General features: G+C 45.4%; 1 protein-coding gene and 1 long non-coding RNA gene across 4 annotated transcripts in view; both read left to right on the forward strand.

Annotated features, from left to right (window-relative positions):
* Nucleotides 1-9,752, forward strand: part of gli3 (GLI family zinc finger 3) — a 142,366-nt gene extending 132,614 nt beyond the window's left edge. For all 3 annotated transcript variants that reach the window (XM_064330971.1, XM_064330970.1, XM_064330972.1), the window contains exons 11-15: nt 1,812-1,961; nt 2,766-2,930; nt 3,655-3,948; nt 6,280-6,640; nt 7,318-9,752. In XM_064330971.1, coding sequence (XP_064187041.1) covers nt 1,812-1,961; nt 2,766-2,930; nt 3,655-3,948; nt 6,280-6,640; nt 7,318-9,605 — 3,258 coding nt within the window. In that variant the 3' untranslated portion in view covers nt 9,606-9,752. The remainder of the gene's footprint in view (nt 1-1,811; nt 1,962-2,765; nt 2,931-3,654; nt 3,949-6,279; nt 6,641-7,317) is intronic.
* Nucleotides 9,753-14,367: 4,615 nt separating this feature from the next.
* The window catches only part of LOC135252655 (uncharacterized), a 41,304-nt gene continuing 33,175 nt past the window's right edge, over nt 14,368-22,496 (forward strand). The window contains exon 1 of the long non-coding RNA XR_010329454.1: nt 14,368-15,077. This is a non-coding gene — a long non-coding RNA (uncharacterized LOC135252655). The remainder of the gene's footprint in view (nt 15,078-22,496) is intronic.

A 22,496-nucleotide genomic window follows, 5' to 3' on the forward strand; every position in this document is an offset into this window, starting at 1 on the left:
CTCATAGCGAGTGATGCATGTGTGTGTGTGTGCGTGCGCGTATGTGTGTGTGTGTGTGCGTGCGTGCGTGCGTGTGTGTGTGTGTTTGTGAGAGAGAGCCTGTGTCTGTCTGTCTGTCTGTGTGTGTGTGTGTGTGTGTGAGAGAGAGAGAGAGAGAGAGAGAGAGAGAGAGAGAGAAAGAGAGAGAGAGAGAGAGAGAGAGAAGAATAGGTCCCCAGTCCTCAGATATAATGCTTTGGTGGAGTTGTAAAGCCCTGGCATTTGAGATGCTTTGACTGAACTTTTGATTCCTCCCCTCCCCCCATTCAACCTCCGCACCCCACTCACCCCTCCCCATGCACCCTTGACTCACCCCAGCCCCCCACCCTCTCCCCCCTCCTCCCAGTTCCCCTTAAAGCCTCTGACTGGAAGTTGCCGCGGCAGCACAACTGTCAACGCTTGTCACAGAGGGGCAGGAGCCCGATTGTGATGGGAAGTGACAGGGTTTTATTTCAAATCCCGCTAAATCTGGCTCTTGCTTTATTCTCCCATATTTGGAGTCCAGGGATAGCCTTAATGAAAGAGAGAAAGAAAAGGAATGAGGGTGGAAAGAAAGAGAGAAACATTAAGGGCCTCTTTTTTTTCTCTGTCACTGGACCTGTTTGGTCTCGCCCCTCTCTTGAAGAGTTAGAGAAGTGGCAAAGTTTCGTTCTAATTGCTGCAGAGAACCCAGCCAAATTTCCTAGCTGTTCTTGTGGAAACCAAACAGAGATGTCTTTGTTATGACAGATGGATTTCGTTCCTAAGTCTTAAAGCCCTTTTTTTATTCATTTTAAACTAGAACTGTCCCGAGTTTCCCCCACAAATTGAAGCAAAACCACACCTCAGCCTCTCTGTTTCTGTGAGGGATGCCATTATCCGGTCTAACTGTACTTCTTTAAAAGTTGTGTGGATTTGTCGGCAGCTGAGCATCCCTTAAGGGCAGGAATCGAGCACTGTGACAATTCACTCTGATGACTGGTGTCACTTTTTATTTCTGTTCTGAGAGGAAATAAAAACATGGTTTACACGCTCATAAATCATACTTATCAAGTCAAGCTGAACAGTCCACCCGACTCCGCTGGCTGGTGAAACCGTCCCTGAGATCTCCGTCACACACGCTTTGCAAACAGATCACAATTAGCGCCTCGGTGGTTCCTGTTTCCACAGGCCCTCTAGTGGCACTCTAACGGAATTGCATCTTGATTGCCTTTGCACTGGATAAATGTCATTGCTTGCTGGGTTCATAGTCCCAACAGTTCCATGGGCACAGTCTTATTTACGCACAACATGTATTTATACTGATGAAAGTTTTGGTAATACTATATTGTGATACAGTGATACTGGGTGGGGTTTGTAGAAAGTAATCCACAGGTCTGTGACCATTTTTATTTGGACCCTTCCCTTAGGGCCTGCAGCTCTTCACTGACTGTGTCTTGTGTAACCATGTTCACCCCCGGTGTCCCCTTAACAACAACCTCACCCACATCTACCAGCACTCGCGTCCATTTCATTTCAGTCAGTTTATTCAGTTCCTGTGTTGAGTAAGCCACTGAGAACATTATGGACATATATTATACTTCATTTCGAGAATTGTCAAAATTGAATGGAATTGACTCCAGCCGTGCCCCCAAACGCAACAATCCCAGCAACAGGTTTAGCAGAAGTAGCATTCTTGTACTTATGTGCTAACTTGACTGGAACAGATCTGTCGTTTTGCTCATTTCTCGTGTTGCATTTGATTAGCCTCCCCGCTAACCGTGTTTCCGTGTTCGTCCCCCTCCCGTTTCCAGCACATCAATAACGACCACATCCACGGAGAGAAGAAGGAGTTTGTGTGCCGCTGGGAGGAGTGCTCTCGGGAGCAGAAGCCCTTCAAGGCACAGTACATGCTGGTGGTTCACATGCGGAGGCACACTGGGGAGAAGCCGCACAAGTGCACGGTGAGCAGCCGTTCTCCCTGCCGATTGGCTGAGCTTAATCACAGCGCTCGTTTTTAACCAGCTGCCGGCTTCTCCCGTCCTATGTCTACGCCAGACATGCCGGCTAGCTTTCTGTTATGGTTTGAAGATGCTTTGTGTTAGCCTGCTCAAAGTATATGGCTACAATGCTTCAGAACCTTAACTCTACCTGTGCACCTTAGTACCGGCTAATGGGTGTGTTTTATAGAGCAGGGCTGATGCTGGAAGGTGAACACATAATGGAATCAGATCACACATTGGGATCTCTGCTGAATGAGCTGTGCTTTTATTATGCTACTTTCATACATGAGCAATAAATTGCAAGGAAACATAAGGTTCGGTCTCACCTGGACTTCTTCAAAAGAAACATGGAGCAGTCAACCTTCTGCCAACATAATGTCCAACCATGAACTTAATGTGAGACAAGAGATAAGTATTGACGCTACACTGCTGCTTGAAATGGTTAAGGAATTGGATTGCAGGGTCAGATCCCTGGTGTGGCATTGCCACTGCCTTTATGTCCTTGGGTAAGGGCATAACCCAAATCTGAACAATGAAATCTGGCTGTTTACGGTATATTGATACATGATAGAGTTTTTTGTGCAAGGAGACTAAATTTCCTCCTTAAATTTCAAGCTGTGTAAATGGATAATTAGTAGTTTGAAATGTAAGACATTCAAGCCACCATATACTTCTAAAGAAAAAGGCTGTATGCTAATAATAATGAAATCACTGAAACCTCACAGAGTACCCATGGCTAGCCTGTGCTCTGTCCTCTCTCTGCAGTTTGAGGGCTGTGCCAAGGCATACTCGCGGCTGGAGAACCTGAAGACCCACCTGCGCTCCCACACCGGAGAGAAGCCCTACGTCTGCGAGCACGAGGGCTGCAACAAGGCCTTCTCCAACGCCTCAGACCGTGCCAAGCATCAGAACCGCACACACTCCAACGAGGTACTGACACCAGAACCGCACGCACTCCAACGAGGTACTGACACCAGAACCGCACGCACTCCAACGAGGTACTGACACACCAGAACCGCACACACTCCAACGAGGTACTGACACCAGAACCGCACGCACTCCAACGAGGTATAGATATGCCCCGAAACACACATGCACGTGCACTCTCACAGGCGCGAAGCTTAACGTCTCCCAGCATCAGAGATGCACTCTCCAACCCAGACACACGGATATGCATGTTCCTACACACTCATACAGACAAATAGTAAATCCTTCAAGCGACTGGAACTCCTGTGAGGTACAGATACACTCAGATATGCGTGCTCCTACATACTCAAACGCAAACGCGCACAAACACAGACAAGCACAAAGCTGCCGTTTTTTCGAACATTCAAAACACACCCACTCCTGAAAGATACACACGGAGAATAACAACTCCTAACACCGAAAGCGCCCACAAATCCCATCTTCTGCTGATCAGTTGTTTAGCTTAGCTGGGCATTCTGATCAGCAGCGGGACGGACACCCCTTGCCGTTATCCCGCCACACACATAATCTGCCCTCCACTACTCTGCCTGCCATACAGCCACTCCTGGCCTAACTACCTCAGAGCCCATTTCTGCTCATCTGTTTTCGCGGGTGGAACAGAAAGGAGGTTTAAAAAAACCTAGCTGTTAACCGTTCCATTCACCTGTCCCCGCCCCTCCCCCCACAGAAACCGTACATCTGCAAGATCCCGGGCTGCACAAAGCGCTACACGGACCCCAGCTCCCTGCGCAAGCACGTCAAGACCGTGCACGGGCCCGAGGCCCACGTCACCAAGAAGCAGCGCGGGGACACACACCCCCGCCCCCCTCCCCAGCCCCGGGACCCCGGCAGCAACGGCCCCAGCCGGTCCCCAGGACAGCTGCCGCTGGGCGGGTTCGCCGACCAAAGGGACTATAACCACGCTACCTCAAAGCAGGACGAATGTCTGCAGGTCAAGTCCATCAAGACGGAGAAGCCCATGGTAAGACCCTTTCCTGAACCCTCCTCTATGCTAGTCCATAGAATGTTGCGTCTTTGGAATGCAGGACATTTCAAAATATGTGTTTTACACTAATTCACTTGAATTCTGATAAAACTATTTTACCATAATTCGCCACAAGAACACAATAAATGTACAGTTTGTCATTCATAATTTTATTATAACACTTGTAACAGAAGCAGGGTTAAATATACTACAAATAATGTTTTGGCGTTTTGATCAAAACAAATATTTTCCACACAGGCTAATAATATTTTAAAAACCTGGGAGCAATTTGTGTTTTAATTTATTAATGTTGAGCAAGCTAGCTAGAACGTGACATCTCATTTTTGATTTTTCATTAAAAATAAGCACTTTCTCTTTGAATCTCGCAATGCTGCCAACGGCTGTGTAAATATTATGATCAATAAAAAACACAAATGTTTTTTTACTCAGACATTGAAGGGCGATTGGCTCAAAGAAGCAGGAGTAATTATTTTGTTGTGGTTCAAGTCTGGGTCATCGCTCGTTGTAAATCTTAAAAAAAGACCTTGGAATGTGTTTATAGAATGCAGTGGGGGGGTTTTCTTGCATTTTGGCTTTTTTTCTGTGTAAAAAAATGCAGTTTCCCATTTTAGCAACTGCAGCATTACCCATGTGAAGAAAGTAAGTATACTTTAATTATACTTTAATTATACTATAATTATATGCACCCTAATTATACTTTGTGCATTAATGTATAAAATTGTATATTTTAAGTATACTTCAGCGTGCTATTTTTCACATGGATACCACTGTATAAACCTGCTTACGTGGCTAAAATAGTTTTCCCCACAATAAATAACTTCTAACTTCTGACCTACTGCTAAGTATTTTTTATCCACCTGCTAAGCTGCAGCTGCCTCATTACCAGCAATGGTCCACATACTCCACATTCTCTCTCTTCCTTTTTTTCGCCCTTCTCTCTTTTTCTTATATATAAAATTAGAGAATGCGTTATAGTAAAGTATATACACAAAAAGTATATGCGGATGGATCGGATTTCTGACAGAAGCCCTGGTTAAAACTAAATTTGAGTTAATTTCCACACACGCTCTGTGTGACCTGTCATTCAAAACCCAGAAATGGTCTCCAAGTCTGGGCTGTCATTAGTATAAACTTCTGTGTCGTCAAAGAGGGTAAATGAGACTCTGCAGTTCTGTTTGGCCTGGACTCTTCCTCTGTAATAACTGAACATTTTTTCTGTCGATGCATTGTGCATTCCTTGCCCTCTCTTCCTAAGGACAGTGGGTAATCAGGTGAGAAGAGTGTATTTCCGTACTTTTTATTCGTAGGCATTTCATGGTTTTTGTTTATTTCTGTCAGTCATGTGCATCACATGTCCTGAGCTGTAATGTGGAATTTTAATTTAAACTCTTTTATTGTTTTCTTTCTTTTTTTTACACCACAAATAGCAATAGAATTTTCTTGTCCATGCGCATTTGTAAGTGTTAGATCATGTTACGTTTTTAAAAAGTTGCATGGTGGCTGGCATGCTATATTTTAAGTGATGTTAGTAAAGTATGAGTCAAAAACATGCATTTTTAAGAATTAGCTGAGAGCATGATGTATTAAGAACATGCAAAATGAGGCACTCTTTCACAGTTCTTGAAAGCTACCCCTTTCACTGACAGTCAAGTTTAATATTACATTATAGTAAACAAGGTGTGTGAAAATAAGTCATTGTCTGCCCTCCACTGTTTAGAAAATAGCATGAACAATGTTGTCTGCTCTCTTCTGTGATGGCCATTATTGAGTTTGACATTCTCAGTATTCATAGCGTGGGGGGCTGTTTTACTCAGGCTTCTGTGACTGTTCACAACAGAGGGGCTGTGTAAAAAATGGCTGCTTTAAAATGGAAGATTTAATATATATTTAGTTTTGTTGACATGGCTGCTGAAATAGTTTGAGCATTCATCGTCAAGCATCATTGATCTTTTGAAACGTAGTCAATCCGTGACTCTTGACTATATATTCACCGTATTTCCACCATGGCCAGATTGTGCCTGTACTGTACGTTCACCCATTCGTGGATATTAGTCAGTTTTCTCCATTTCAAGCCATTTCTCTGTAGTTATGTTTTTCATGTTTTATTTCCGTGCAGTACGTTCGCAAATTATGAACAGCAATGGTTCTCCGATAATGAGGCCTCTTTGCCACTCCACATGAGTATCGCCGTGTGATGCTATCTTTTAATTTGGTAGCAGCACTTCAATAGCAGCTAATTAGTCTTTAGGTATTAGAGCGCGTCTTGACGGCTACTGTCGCCCTGCCCCCCCCCCCCGCTCCCTCCAGGCGTCTCAGCCAAGCCCTGGCGGTCAGTCTACATGCAGTGACCAGTCCCCCCTCAGCGGCGCCTATTCCGGCAGTGGAGTCCGGCTTGCTGTGAGCGGCGGGGGCGGCGGCGTCGCGGAGGAGGAGGAGGACGAGGGCGAGGGCGAGGAGGAGGCGCCCATCATGGACTCCACCGTGTCCACCGCCACCTCCGCCACGCTGGCGCTGCAGGCCCGCCGCGGCCCGGCGCAGCCGCTGCGCTGGATGGAGCACATCAAGATGGAGCGGCTGAAGCAGGTCAACGGCGTGCTGCCCCGGCTGGGCCCCCACTCCCCCACGCCGCCCCCCAAAGGCCCCGCGCTGCCTCCCATCATAGGAAACGGTAACCCCACTAACCCCGCTAGCCTGCCTGCCTTCCTTCCTTCGGGCATATACTGTTTTTGGCTTCAGCTTTATGTGAAAACCCTGAACGAAGACTGAAGGCTTGCCTCTTAAGGTTGTACCATGGCTCCTCTAAACCCCTTTAGATGTCCTTTCTTTTTCTCTTTTTTTGTGTTTCCTTTGGGTAATGCTATAAGTATAGTTGTGCAATGATTGATTATCTGTCAAGTTGTACTTTTTTGTTACAGTATAAATTGTTTGTTAGGTTCTCATTGTGCTTATTGATTATAAATGGGCCTCTGTGCTTTCTTGGTGATACCGCATTTTTGTATTCCTGGGAGTTACACTGATGCTTTCCTTTACTGTTCGTCAGTCTGGAGCATCTGATGAGTGATTGTAATGTAATGTAATGAGTAGTTGCACTGAGAAACAGATTTCAGGTTAATACTGTGGATATAGAGGCCCTTACCACCAGTGTCAATGCAACTGACCCTTTACATTGTACAAAAATGCGTTTTGTATTGTCTATAAGCACCTGTATTATTTGAGTAATATTGATATAGTGGCTGTACGTGTGCTTTTTATGCATTCAGCTCCACTGAAGGTTTGTGGTGAGCGCTAGCTGGTCTTGCTCTTGTGGAGTGAGTGAGTATTCTGTGGCTCTGCTCGGTTCCTCAGGTACGTACCCAGGCCGCAGTAGCTGTGGGGGGGTGTCCCAGCTGTCCAGCACGGACCTGACGGTGCTGAGCCTGCTGAAGGAGCGTCGGGACAGCGGCGGCAGCACCGTCAGCTCCGCCTACCTGAGCAGCAGCCGCCGATCGTCGGGCATCTCGCCCTGCTTCTCCAGCCGGCGCTCCAGCCAGGCCTCGCAGCCCGAGGCCGCCCATCACCGGCGGCACCACAACGCCAGCGCCACCGACTCGTACGACCCCATCTCCACCGACGCCTCCCGCCGCTCCAGCGAGGCCAGCCAATGCGGCGGCGGGGGGGGCGGGGCTCCGTGGGGAGGGGGCGGGCTGTGCGGGGGGTCGGGGGGCATGCTCAACCTCACCCCGGCGCAGCACTACCGGCTGAAGGCCAAGTACGCGGCGGCAACCGGCGGGCCGCCGCCGACGCCACTGCCCAACATGGAGCGGATGAGCCTGAAGACGCGCATGGCCATGATGGGGGACTGCCAGGAGGGCGGCGGCCACCACGCGCTGCCCCCCCTGGTGGCACCGCGCAGGTGCAGCGACGGCAGCGCCAACGGCCACGGGAGCCACGGCGGGTACAGGGGGTACGGCCGCCGCGGGCTCTTCCCCCACGAGGCCGCCGCCAACGTGGAGAGGAGGGCCAGCGACCCCGTCCGGCCGCACGCCTCCGACCCCTTCGGCATCCCCCGCGTCCAGCGCTTCAGCAGCCTCAACAGCGTGCACCCCCTGCCCCTGCTCCACCCCGAGGGGCGGGGCCTGAGCCCCCAGTGCTACGCGCGCTCCGACGGGAGCCTGCCCCGCCCGGCCGGCATCAGCGAGAACGCAGCACTGGAGGCCCTGGCCGCGGAGGAGGAGGGCGGTGGCCTGCTGAGCGACGAGGACATGCTGCCCGACGACCTGGTGCAGTACCTCCGCTCCCAGGGCCAGGGCGGGCCTCGCGGCCCCCCAGCGGACCCCCCGCCGGGGCCCCGCCCCCCCGGGCACCCCGCCGACTTCGACCTGCCCCCAGGGAACCCGGCGGGCCAGTCCTGCCGGAGCGGGGAGGAGCCCGGCAAAGACGTGATGCCCATCCAGTGGAACGAGGTGAGCTCGGGGAGCGCCGAGCGGTCGCCCCAGAAGCCGCAGCAGAGGTACGGGAGGTGGCCGCCACCGCCGCCGCCGGAGCAGAGTGCCTCCTGCCGCCCGCTGGGCGCGAACGGCAACCTGGCGCTGCAGCAGATGCTGCCGCGGCACCTGCCGGCGTCCGGCGACTTCCAGGAGCAGTACGCCCCGCAGCAGTGTGGCTTCCAGCATGCGGCGGCGTTCGGCGGCGGGCACGGCTGCCCGGGGGGGAGCGGCAGGGGGGCGGTCGCCCCGTACGGGTTTGCGGCGGCGATGCCGGCGGGGCAGCGGCAGCCCTACAGGGCGAGCTCTTACGCCGCCTGCCCCGAGCCCCGGCGGGGGGGCCTCCCGCCCGCGAACGGCTTCCCCCAGCACGACTTCCCCCAGGTGGCCCACGCACAGCCAAGCTGCCCGGCCCCGCAAGCGGGCTTCCAGCAGAACCGTCCCGCGGCTCACCAGCACGCCGACGGCCCGCTCTTCCCCGGGGTCGGCGAACTCCCCCAGTCCTCGGAGCTCCGCCTCCATGCCCAGACCCCGCCCACAAGCTGCAGGAGCTCCGGCAAGCAGCAGCTGTACCTGGGGAGCGGCGCCCCGGGCCAGCAGCAGTTCTCCCGGGACGAGAGCGCCGCGAACGGGTCCCTGTCCCGCCAGGTCTCCAGCCTGAAGCTGGAAGCGACCGACCACCTCCAGGCCAACCCCTGCGCCGCGGCGCAGCAGCACCAGGGCTTCCTCCAGCAAGGGTTCGAGGAGCACGGCGCGTGCTTCCAAGCGCAGGACATGAAGGAGCCCTCCTTCCCCGACCCGGACGCCGCGTGCCTCCTGAGCATGATGGCCGCCGGGCCACCAGGGGACGCCGCCTCCGCCGTCCTCTCCCCGGGAGCCGACCAGGTGACCAGCACGGTGGACGGCGGGGCCAACCTCCTGGACAGCGTGGCGCTCGACTTCGACGCCATCCTGGACGACGGCTACGACCACGGGAGCCTGACTTCGGGGGTCCTGAGCCCCGGAATTTTCCAGAACCTCTCCCGCAGCTCGTCCCGCCTCACCACTCCGCGCACCTCCGTGACATTCCACAGCGTGCCCGCCGGACTCAACAACATGGCCATCGGGGACATGAGCTCCCTCCTCACCAGCCTGGCGGAGGAGAGCAAGTTTCTCGCCATCATGCAGTAGCCATTCTGTCCTATGGGCGGACGCTAGGGCGAACAAAAAGGGACACGCGTGAATTTACAAATCTGAAAAAAATATATAAGCAGATCTATTTTATACCCATCTCATCCCTGAGAAGCAGGGATGTGTCAAACTTATTAAATATTCCTTTTCTGGAATTTAGGCTATTTTTTGAGAAAGCTTCTTTTGTATTGTTTTATTATAATGACACAGGGAGACTGCTGTTTTCCACCTGTCAGTTTGAAACAGTATTCTGTGTATTGTCACCGGTTTTCGATGTAAAATGTTGGTATAAATGCATGTGGTAAACAAAATCAGTTGTAACAATGTCTTTGTTAGTACATAGGCTAATCCATTTAGCAACGTATCTACCAATTTACCATTAACTGATGGTAAAATTAAATTGAATACCTGCTTAGAAGTCTTCTTGTCAACAGGTTAAAACGGGTTTATATATTGCAGTCAACTGGCCCCAAGGTTATATTTATCTGATTTGTTGTTTGCTTTGCTTTATACCTTTGATATTTTTGTTTTTACTTGTTTATTAATGTTTGCCTAAATGTAGAATTCAGTGTTTTGGTGGCTTTCAATGTCTCCCAGGTGATGTGGTTTTCTGACATTCTAATTGGTAAAAAAAAAATGACCCAAGGCCACTAGGTAAAAAAAATATATATATATCAGTCATTCACAGATTTCATAAAAGACCATTAATGCATGACTGAACCGCTCTGTTTACACTGTCTGTGTATGTATTTACATGTATATAATTTTTTACTTTTGTGGAAATTTTGTGCTTTGTGTGTGTATGTGTGTGTGTGTGCACACGCGGTGTTTGTGCATGAGTCACCTCATTGCCGTTTTAGAATTTGCTTACGTCTTCAGTAATAACTGTTCTTGTGCTTGGGTAATTGAGACCATTTTATATGTAAGTGCTGACAGGTTCTGAAAAGACTGCATTTATTTGTGAGCACCTTGAGTAGTATTCATTCATTTTATACAGGAAACAAGAAGTCAGACATTTGAAAAGCCACATTTTACATGTCATTTTTATGATATGCTCCTGGAACACCAATGTCACCTTTTTGTCACATTTATTAACAGTACTTTAGACCTACCTGAACACATGCAAAGGTCTATTGTATGGCTACACGTAACTAAATTTCAGTGACAGAGAATGCAATACTGATTTTTGTTCAAGGTCCATTTATTGTACTGCCTAGACATCAGGCTATTTTTCTGTGTTGTTTCTTTAGCAGTTTATCCGCTCAGCTAATAGTTTCAGTTTTAGCCATATAAAATCTTGTTGTACTCAGATATTTTATGGTATTGGTTAGAAACTGTTTGGATTCTGTTACACTACAATACAATACCTCCCTCACATCACTTTAAGTGACACAAAAAGACTTGATTATGAAGCGTACTGAGTCAATCTAGTGATCAGGACTTTTGTTGATGGGTATTGCTGCAAGAAGCAAAGACAAGTATTGGTAGTGAAATGTGGCAAATGCTTTCAGACACTACATATTGATTTGAATGTTTTCTTTTTTTCATCATAACAGAAAGGTACTGTTTGTTTTTGTATTGTAGTTTTAGGCTTTTTTTTGTAGTCGGACAACTTCAGCGACATGCTGAAAGTGGTATAAGATTGTCCCCTATGAAGAGGACTTGAGGAAGTGTTCATAAGGTATGTGCCTTATCTCTGTCTGTCGCTTGAAATAAGGAACACTGCCAATCTTCCATGGTTAAGTATTAAAAAAAAAGATTTATAAAATACGAAAAATAATATACATTTTTTTAAAAATGTTCTGTCTGATGGGGAATTCCAGTGGCAAAACATGTAAAATACACCAGATTTTTCATTTTAGAAATTTTTTGTTTGTGAAAAACCAAGATTTTCAAGTTATGACATTTCTTGCCTTTGTTGTAAGTCTGTAAATACATTATCCTTCTGTAGGTTTAGTTGAAACATGAAGAGGCCTCACAGGCCAAAAAAAGCAATTACTTCTATAGCAGGGCTCCTGTGGCCCTAGTCTTAGTCCAGGCAGGATTGGCTCTATAGCAGAGGATGCATAAAGCAACTGTTTGCCAGCCAACACTTAGCTCTTTTATAACTGACAACAAAAGTTTGTATGATTTTAATAAAAAAAGGAAATTTGAAACCTCATTGGCCACTTGTGTTTCTAATTGCGAGTTTTATGGAATGTTTACTAAAATGATGATGTGTTCTTGCCTCACCTGACCTCTACTGTGATGTGCTTATTAATTTTTATTAACACAAGATTCACTTGTCTCCAGTGTTATGCAACAGCAGACACTGGTCTCTTACAGTGCCTGCCAACTTGAGCATATTCCATCGGTCATGACTAAAGATCCATGTCATTTCACTGTTACTCCGGGGCCCGTTGCAGAATTTTCAGGTCCAAAAGGCGCAGTTGGCAAATGGCGCTCACCACAAACAATTGTTGGCCTTGTCTGCTACTAGAATTGCAGTGGTGTGAAACACAATTGGCCTTGTCCCATCAGCACAGTTGGCCAGGTTTCCTCAAGTTACAGCTTCATTATTTTCTGCTAACAGCAAGCTAGGTAGACACAGGCTATCGGCATGAGATGCCTTCTCTAGTCAGCGCTTACGATCATCTGTAGCGCCGTGTGGACACTGGGGTGTAATAAAACCATCTTGTAAGTGAGTGTACATTCTCTTGCAGCCCAGTGGTGTGTACACTGTGGGAACTCAAGAGGTGCAAATATCAATTCCAAATTTTCTCATTTTTCAAAAGGAGGAAATAGATGTTAATTTTTTTTTAATGCTGAGTGGTCTCGGGTATAACCGTAAAAAACATAAAGAATACATGTTATGTTAACTAAGGTAACTTTTAGGTTGATATTCCCAAGTGGATTTTTCAGGCTGGTTTAGGTATCGGTTTTCTTTTCAACCTTTCGTGGAAATCTGCAGAAGATGTTTTAGGGTCACATAGGAATGGGTTGCCTGTAGAACATGCATCAAAGATCTTTTTTTATCTCAGACAACGTAGAGCCGTCCTGTAAGAAACATGTAACTGACAAAAACTAAAAACTTTGTTGTCTTTGCTATTGATGTAGAAGAGACCAAACAGATATTCCCTCTAGACTTTTACTGGAATGTGATCAACTGTGTGAAGTGAATTGCATCAGAAACATTCTGTTTAGGTGATTGAGAAACTCAATTATCTAGTGGCCTACTGTTAAAATCTGATTAGGGATGAAATGGCTCTTCTACTTTGCTGATAGGCATTTGAAGTCTCAGTGCTCGTATAATACAAAGGGAATTGTGTTGAACAGACATGTGAATCACCATCCTTGACCTAATGTTCTCCTGCCCTGTCCTTCTTTTTTGGGAAAGTTTCCATCGATATATTTCAGAGACTAAAATCACTTTTACAGTCAGTGGTCTCCCTCTGCTGCTCATCTAAGGAAATTACATGTATAAAGTATACATAAACTACTACACTATTAACCAGGTAAAAATGTCAGGGCTATGAACATATAAAACACTTTTTTGAAGTTGTACCTCAGGAGTTCCTCTTCTTGCTTTCCCTTGTTTTCAAAGGTGTTTGTGTCTGCATTGATACATCAAATAAAATGTATCACCAAAGATACCAAAGTACTCATGCAAAAGAAATACAATTAATCAATTGATCACATTTTGGATTGACGGCTGATTAAAATCCACCACTTTTAATGAGGGAATTGAAGCAAGGTATGGATGAGACTGAATCTGGTATGTACGTGCATCACCGTCTCATCACTGCATGCAATTTTGTACAAGATTTTCATTAACTTGATATTTGTCACAACAGTCAAAAAACACTAGTAAGTAGGTCTACATCACTACACAGAATCTTCTAGATTGAAATCCATTAGGGTGGGGTTGACCATTGTAGTAGCAAAGTACAAACACAAATACTGACTCTGGGAGGGAGAGGTAGACGCAAACATTTATTCCATTCCAGATTTGCTGACAGAACATATTTCATAAATGGTGAAATATCATCCTTATGATTGGAAAAAATAATGGTGAATGTAGGCCTTCAACATATACTTCTGTGTCTCGTTGAGTTCAGGGTTCTGAATCAATCATTTAGAATGAAATGCCCCATTGAATTCCTTTTTAAGTTCTCGTGTACACTCTTTGCTGTATTGCACTGTTCTTTTTATCACCTCCCATCCTTCCTTAGACATATTAAATCCCAAAGGTGGTAGGGCATGTCCAAATAGAGTAATGCCTTTAAATGTGGGACAGGGCACAAAACTCCATTTGTAGTGCAGGAAATGTGAAAATCTCTAAAGGATTCTGTAAAGAGAATTCTTTTTTGTTTTTGTTTTTTTGATGGTGGAAAAAATGAATCATATAAATCATTTCAACTGGACAGGTGAGGCGGACTCCTTGCCTTTGAAGCTCTGGGCTGCAGATGTTTTAGGGCAAGAATGTTGGTGTCTTCAAAGCACCTCTCTCTCATATAATATATATATATATATATATATATATATATATATATATATATATATATATATATATATCTGAGACTAGGACGTATGGAGGGATTTCTCGGTCTTCCTGCTTTTTGGGGTGCTTTTCTTTTATTCTTTTTTCTTCTTTTTTTCCTCAGTGGGCTGGTGTAGCTATTGACTATTGTATATATAATTGATTAAACTGGTGTTACAATGGTGGGATTTGGGGGTTTCTGGTTTTTTAAAGAAGACTGCAGAAGACGGAGGGGCAGGGCAGGATTGGCTCTCAGTCGGAGGGAGAAGTTCCGTTCCTCCGGCATGCGTTCAGGTGTGTGCCGGACAGCAGTTAGCGGACGGGGAACAGGTGGGCTGTGAGCAGATATAGGCCTACTCAGCGTCTATGATGAATAGTCTAAAGCAGTGGTAGTTTTCCTCAAAAAGGAAAACTTAGTTGTTAGGATTATCGAGTGGCATCTGGGTGAAAGTACTTTTTGTGCCAATAACCCGAAGCGCCGGCAAAGTAGTTGTTTCTAACGTGCCACCCTTTATAAAGAACGAAGTAATTGAAAGGGAATTGGCAAGGTTCGGGAGATTCGGCAGCTCATTAAAATCGTTCCGTAAATGTGGCTGTAAATGTGGTGCGGTGAAGTCTGTGTTATCTTTTAGAAAGCAGGTTTTTTTTAATATAACGGTGAACAGACGTTTTATGTGGTGTTTGCATAAACTGGCAGTTTGCGCTGCATCGCGTGTGCGGACATTGGCCACAAAAAGTGGGGTGCCCGGACAAAACCCAGTCACCGGAAGAGGATAATGGCGGAGATAGGCAAGAAGCGATAGCCTATTGCTGCTGAGAAGGGAAATCAGGAAGGCGGTTAATAGCGATGGCGAACAGGCGGCGGGGAATGTGTCAGCACAGATGATTAAGGAGCCTGGGGAAGAGGACGCTCCAGGAACGGAGTAGCGTCGTCTGGCCATGAAACACAGAAGGTCAGTGAAAAAGTGCAAAAATGCGAGGTAAACATGTTAAGGAGAAAGAATGTTTCGTGTATGGATATTTCGGTGTCGGAAGGGGTGAAGCAAATAGAATCGGGGATTGAAAAGGCAGAACGGGGGAGTGTAGCCAACTTTCATGGCCCCGGAAGACGGGTCTGAGGTGAGGGAAACCGAGTTGGGTGGAGTAGGGTTGGTGGAACAGGTGTAAGAGGCGGCGACGGAGGAAAATGACGGCGCCATGTCGGTTTCTAAACATTTTAGCGGAAACTAATGGAAAGTCAGTTGTCTTGCTGTCTTGAGTTGGTGAAGAAAAATAAAGTTGAAATTTTATCTTTAAACGAATTCTGATGAATGCATTGAAGCTGATTTGGGCATCTGGTGGAAGGGGGTACATGTGTTGAGCTATGGTACACGTTTTAGTGCAGGGGTGGCAGTGCTGTTCTTCCTTGCAGTAAGTATCAATGCAACAAAATAAGTGTGTCTAGTCAGACTGCTGAATGTGCACATGAACAAGCATTTGTATTAATAAGTGTGTATGCTCCAAATTATGGTCAGGCCAAAAAGGAGTTTTTTTGCTCAGTTGTCTTAGCTGCCACTTGGCTTGCAGTGGGGCCAGATGAGGGTTAAAGCACTGGGAGTGTATCAGAGAACAGTGTATCTGGTGCTTTCATGGTCAGAAATTGTGAGGGGGTCACAGATAAGCTTGTGGGTAGATTGCAGAAATGGAGGTAGCTGCTGTCACTGGTGTCATACAGGGGTAGAGTGCTGATTATTAATAACCGGTGGCTTCCTCCCTGTGACAGCGACTGATAGTACTGAACCCCCCTGCTGGGCTGCTGGTGGAGATCCAGCGAAAGCTGGTGTATTTTTTGGTCAGGCCACCATTGGTTAAGGACACCAGTCCTGTACCTTCCTGTACAGGAAGGAGGGCAGGGGCTGATTGACCTGGAGAGCAGGGTGGCGGCCTTTAGGCTGAAGGCAGCTCAGAGGTTCCTTTTATCAGTGGGAGACATGCTGGAGGGAGCAAGCATATGCACTGCTGAGAAGAGCAGGTAGCATGGGGCTGGATTACATTACATTACATTACAGGCATTTAGCAGACGCTCTTATCCAGAGCGACTTACACAACTTTTTTACATAGCATTTTTACATTGTATCCATTTATACAGCTGGATATATACTGAAGAATTTTCGGTTAAGTACCTTGCTCAAGGGTACAACGGCAGTGTCCTACCCGGGAATCGAACCTGCGACCTTTCGGTTACAAGCCCAGTTCCTAACTCACTCTTGATGAGAACAGACAACCTTAACGCCACAGGGCTCACAGAGTTCTGTGTGGCGCTGTTGTAAACATGGCAGCTGCTGAAGCATTATCGTGAGGATGGTCAGGAGCATGGACCACGGGTGTGGGAGGAGCCTATTCTACACAACCCTGTGATTGAGTCTGAGCTATTGAAGTCAGTTGCCCTGCAGTGCCGGTTTGTGGCAGCAGGCATGTGCAAGCTGGCTCACCTGCGTCAACCAGGGGACTGCAGCTTTGTCATAGCCCAGAGACTGGTGGATTGCACCAGGGTACACTCCATTAGAGTCATGGAGGGAATTCTGGGAGTGGGTAGTGATGAATCAGGCACCGGAAGGGGAGCTCCCCCATTTCCCCACATTTAACATGACAGCAGCAGTCGATGAGTGGCAGGAGTGGGAGGGGAAGCTTGTATCCTTCACTTCTCCAGGGTTTGGGAAGTTTCAGGAGGTGAAGAGGAAGAACCTGTAGATTGTGTGCATTAAGGTCAGACACATGAGGGCTCCGGAGGATTAAAGGCAACATCAGTGGCTGGATGAGCTGGGTGACCAGATGATGGCAGGGTACAGGTGGAGGGTGCTATATAAGGCCCCCATCCCTAAGAGGGCTGGAGAGCTGCAGTGGAGGATACTGCATGGAGCTGTGACCATGAAGTTGTGGATGGCTCGTGTTGATCCTGGGGTAGGGATAGGATGCCCTTTTTGTGCATGCCCAGATACAATGCCTGCAAAGTAGGCTACATTATTTGACTAAAAGTATCTGGACAAGCCTTGGTCTGGGGCTGTTTTTCATGGTTTGGGCTAGGCCCCTTAGTTCCAGTGCAGGCAAATCTTAATGGTACAGCATGCAATCACATTCAACACGATTCTGTGCTTCCACCAACATTTTGGGGAAGGCCCTTTCCTGTTTCAGGATTTCAATGCCTCCAGGCATACAACGAGGTTCATATGAAAATAGTTTTGTCGAGAACAGTGTGGAAGAACTTGACTGGCCTGCACAGAGCTCTGACCTCAGCCCCATCCAATACCTTCAGGATCAGTTGGAAAGCCAACTGCAAGCCAGGCCTAATGGCTCAATCAGTGCCTGACATCACCAATGCTCTTCTGGCTGAATGAGCAAATTCCTGCAGCAATTCTCCAAAATCTAGCTAACGCCTTCCCAGAAGAGTGGAGGTTGTTATAGCAGTGAAGGGTGGACCAATTTCCATATTGATGCCCATAATTTTGGATGAGATGTTGGATGCCAGGTGTCCACATTTTGGCCATGTAATGTATATTCAGTATAATCCAACCCACTCTCCATGTGCGCTACTGTATTTTCCACTGTCCCGAAAATAGCACCATCACAAGCCACGCCCAGTGCACCAAGCGCAGGCACCATTAACTGCACCCGTGTGCTGTGTGACATTGATTCCGGAAAATCAAGTCCTGAGTGTCAAAATAGTTTAAACCACAACCACATAAAGGTGTTGTGCAGCCTGAGGACATGCATTCACTTCACTTGCATGCTTTAGGTAAATATATGTTGTCTTTATGGAGTGCCGAAACCTTTTTCATATATTAAAAGGGCTCAGAATTTTTATCTTTAAGAAACTCACTTCAATCAATCAAACCTATTTGTTTACTTATTACTTACTTATTTGAAGAGCATACTCTGTGCTGCAGTCATATGTCGCCAGGGGGCGACATAACTCAGGAGGTAAGACCGATTGTCTGGCAGTCGGAGGGTTGCCAATTCAAACCCCGCCCTGGGCGTGTCGAAGTGTCCTTGAGCAAGACACCTAATCCCTAACTGCTCTGGCGAATGAGAGACATCAATTGTAAAGCGCTTTGGATAAAAGCGCTATATAAATGCAGTCCATTTACCATCCATGTTCATCACATTTCATCAAACCATTAGTTACATAAACTTAACTTCTAAGGTAGTAATATCATGATAAACAATGAAATACCCAATAACAGAATCAACATTAGCATTAGTGTCTTAAAGTAGTGGAGTCCTTACCTGCTATTTTCTATAGTTGTGTTCATATAGTATAAAAATCTAGATACTAGGGAGTCTAACTAAGTGCATGTATAAAATAAAAGGTTTGCTGTTTTTTCCATCAGGAGAAATCACCTGCTTGTGAATTCTGCAGGTATGGGAGGTAGCATAGCTAAAGTCCAGACTTGTATTTGTCTCATAGATAGCCATTCCACCAAATATTTACATAAGTTCATCCTGTTCACTAACAATCATACAGGGCTGATCACATACGGTAATTGTTTCATGTACCATTTGGTATTTCTTTGCCTATTGTGTTTGGTGCATAATCTCAGTTCACTGAGAGGTTTTTCAGATATTACCATTTAATTCTTTATTCATATTATTTTTAATTGGAATTATACAGCTGGGAATTTATTTTGTAGGTGTTTAGAATAGATAAAGCTGAGAGCAAAGATACAGAAATTGGCATGTCTTGCAGTGACTAATATTTTTCTGGTGCAGGTCATTGCAGCTAATTGCAGAAAACATTTTGTGCATTGCACTGTAGCAAGCTGGAGATGTTGAGATACCATCTATGACATTTGTCATATTTATACTCACTGTAGAATACTGTAGCATACAGTGACTGTTCCTCCCTCTTTCTGTTCCCATTTGTTTTGTCTACGCAAATTATCATTTAACACCTCTGGTTCACTGCGCACTAAAATTAAGCCAACCATGAAGTGAATCACTAATTCATCATTTACTGTGCAGTGAACCAGATGAACTATACCTGGGTGTGGGTGTTCAAACAGATGTTCTGATGTTGTGTGAAGTTAAACCCAAAACCCAACCAACCCAGAAGCAAAAGCAAGAGGTCATTGTTGGTTTTTGATCAAAATCAGTAAGATTCTTTTTTTCAGATTAGGTTCTGAAAGTGTCTTAACGGCAGTAAGGCATCCAATTTATTTTTTGTAAATTGTTCCAAGTATAAGGGGCTTTAATCTGTCCTAGGACAGGCTTTGTCTTGGGGACCTGGAGTAGTAGCCAGTCTTGTGAGCGTGTGTGATAATCGGCAGTGTTCCAATTCAAAAGTGAAGATAAACATTTCATTCGACATGGGTGACCTCTGAGAGCATTGTAATTATGACAGCAAACAACACAAATGCATTATGTTGATGGACGTTTTCTTTCTACCTGATTTGCACCTGTATTATCAAAGATGATGCAAGTGTAGGCTATAACATACTTATAGCAACCGATCACATGCAGCATTTTCCTTAGATATATTAAAGTCATCTTCAAAACATTCCACCATATTCAACATCATCATTATAGCTTTAAAAATATTTGAAATATAATGAATCTGTCCCAAATGTGTAGGTTGTACAAATGGTTTTAAACCAAAGACTCATTCATAATAATAAGAATGTATATAAAATTATAGTGATAAATCGTACAAGTGTAAAAAGAGCCATAGATAGCTGTTACGGTCTACATAAACTAGCTAGCTAGCAAGGTAGCTAAAACGCACTGTCCTGCAGCTACTGTGAAGTCTCAGTATGCTGTCTAGAATATGTTAATGCGTAACATGAGACTTTTACAGATAGGCTGATGCCTTGGTACCACATTTACATTATGGTTATGTTAAGCGCAGAGACAGAAATAAATTATTAGCCAGTATGACCCTGGGGTGATAAAGCATGTGTACTCTGCCGATAAAAAGAGTTAAAAGGCAATGAATACAACTCAGTAATTACAATGAATACACAGAGGGACAAATAATAACAAAAAAGTAATTTGCATCATGTTTAATGTGTTTCTCAAGTACTCCACTCTGACTGAAATCCACTCTGCTTCTACAAGGCCTAATGGGTGTTAAGACAATAAGAACACTGCTCGTATATTATAGAATTATGACTGAGCTCCTTGCACCGTGTAAACAATATTAGACAAGCAAGCATCTTAATCCAAGACAAAACCATTAACATGGCTAAAGTTGTACTGTTCCCATTACAGTTGAATTTTGATGTATTCAATCAAGCAGAGTTAGTCATTGCTAAGAAAATGTTTATGACCTCATTGACATTGCCATTTCCTGTTGTGATGAGAGAGAAGAACATGGAGCTGTGTAGCTGTGTGCATTTCTGTGGTCTCACCTGTTTTTCAGGTAGTCTTCTTGAGACAATCTGGCTAACCTCAAAAACATAAAACTTTTTTCAGTTGACTGGTGCAAAACACCAGATTCCAGACTATAGAGGACTATATGGACCAGATGCTCTCCTCAAAATAATATATTCAGTATTCTTTCGGTGTGATTCTTTCTGAAGACAACAAGTGCTTTTTGCTCGAAATCTGCATGCACACATGCACACAGATTTGGAGTGAGAAAGAAACAACTGATATTCTTTTATTTGCTTCTCGTATGGATTGGGGAAGTGGGGTTGTGCGTGTAATTCCCAAAAGACATTGTTTTATTCAACAAAGTGAAATGATATTATCTGCTAGTTCTGTCTTAACCCCTTGCATTCCAGGTAAAAGCATAGCATTGTAATTTTCCCAGCTTAAACACATTCCTTGGCTGGCTAAATTCTCAGCATGTATGGTACAGCTGTCACCTTGAAAATCTCACATCAATCTCAGGCTGATTGATGATAGCGATTTGATACCCGTGAATTCAGCTGTGAAACTGTGACTCTTCAGGAGCGCTTTGGAGTGGTTTGCAGCTCGAAAGACTCGGTGTTAAGCAGAGGAGTTCAGGACTGACTGGGCCCCGCCAGCCATGACCTTATGCTTACAGCCTTTGATGTGCCTCCTGCCGCTTGGCTCCAAAGGCAAAGTCGTTCCCATTAGCTGTAACTGAAAGAGCCATTTCTTCACCACTTGTCCTGCTTTTTGAAGTGCATGACCTGGTTCATTTGCACGTCTACTCAGTGGCAAACTTTTGGTTTGCTTTCCCAGTTTTTTGCACTGTGTAAGGGTACAGTAATGTGCATTTACATTACAACAGTACTTGATATTGAAATCCTCAAAAAGTATAAAATGAGCTTGTTTGCAGTGTAATTCACAAAGCTTTATGAACTTTGATTAAAACATTACTACCAATGACCAACCATCCCATGAAATACAGCAATTAACAATGAGATTACAAGCATTACATTTGCAGAGTTCATTGTATTGACTAATTCAGAAATATAACTTTCAATGCACAGCCCTGTTTTGAGAAGGCACTATTAGTCAAATTTCCAGGGAAGGTATTCTATTTGACTGAAGCCAATGAGCATGTGAAAAATAAAGCATTTTTCTAGTCCTTGATTCTATCAGGATAATTAGAGTTATATTCAAATTGTATTGCTTCTGCTCATAGTGATTTAAAGCTGTAGTGAACTGAATTCTGCTGGATTGTATCCATACTACACAATTTTCATGGTAAAATAAATAATAATTGAGATGTGGGGGGAAAAAAGGCTTCAAAAATAAGCGCTGAACCAAAGTAAAGAAAGTGTTTCTAAAAGTCTGGTGGGTTTGACAGGGAGGTTGAGGTTTGATTTTGAACAGTGAATAGAATGGGGGATAAATTATTTTCTGAGTTTCAGTTGGCATAATGGCAGTTTCAGTTTTGTCTTGCCTAGTCATTGCAAGCTCAGGGCAAACCATCAAGCATGCCCAGTGAGGTGCTGAGGGAACTATGCCACTGATCATCAATGGCCTGATCTTAGTGGTGTGTGATACATTTGTGTAGTAAAGCTGAAAATACCGCCGGGGCAATTTCACTTGAAGTACAGTTTTGTTGTGACCACAGTGTGCACGTTACTCACAGTGCTGATACTACCTGACTTTCCCACAAGACCTGATAAAAAAAACAAGACACCACAATGCTGCAATTGACAGTTACTGCGGCATCACAGTTTTTGAAATGGGGCTCTTGTTCGAGTGGTAATATTCAGACATCTCCCTGACTTAAGTACGGTCAAACTGAAAAGACTGATAAGCTATGCATCTGTAAGTACGGTGAAAATGAGAAAAGCAGTTGACTGGTGGAAAATCTTGTAATTGCTACACTTCTGAAAGTCTGCTGCTCTCAGAACCACCAATAATACAACACTGTAGCCTTGTTTGCAAATGGCGTCCTGTATATTTTTTGTCGA

This window comes from Anguilla rostrata, chromosome 4 (assembly GCF_018555375.3).
Source record: "Anguilla rostrata isolate EN2019 chromosome 4, ASM1855537v3, whole genome shotgun sequence".
Classification (NCBI taxonomy): Eukaryota; Metazoa; Chordata; class Actinopteri; order Anguilliformes; family Anguillidae; genus Anguilla; species Anguilla rostrata.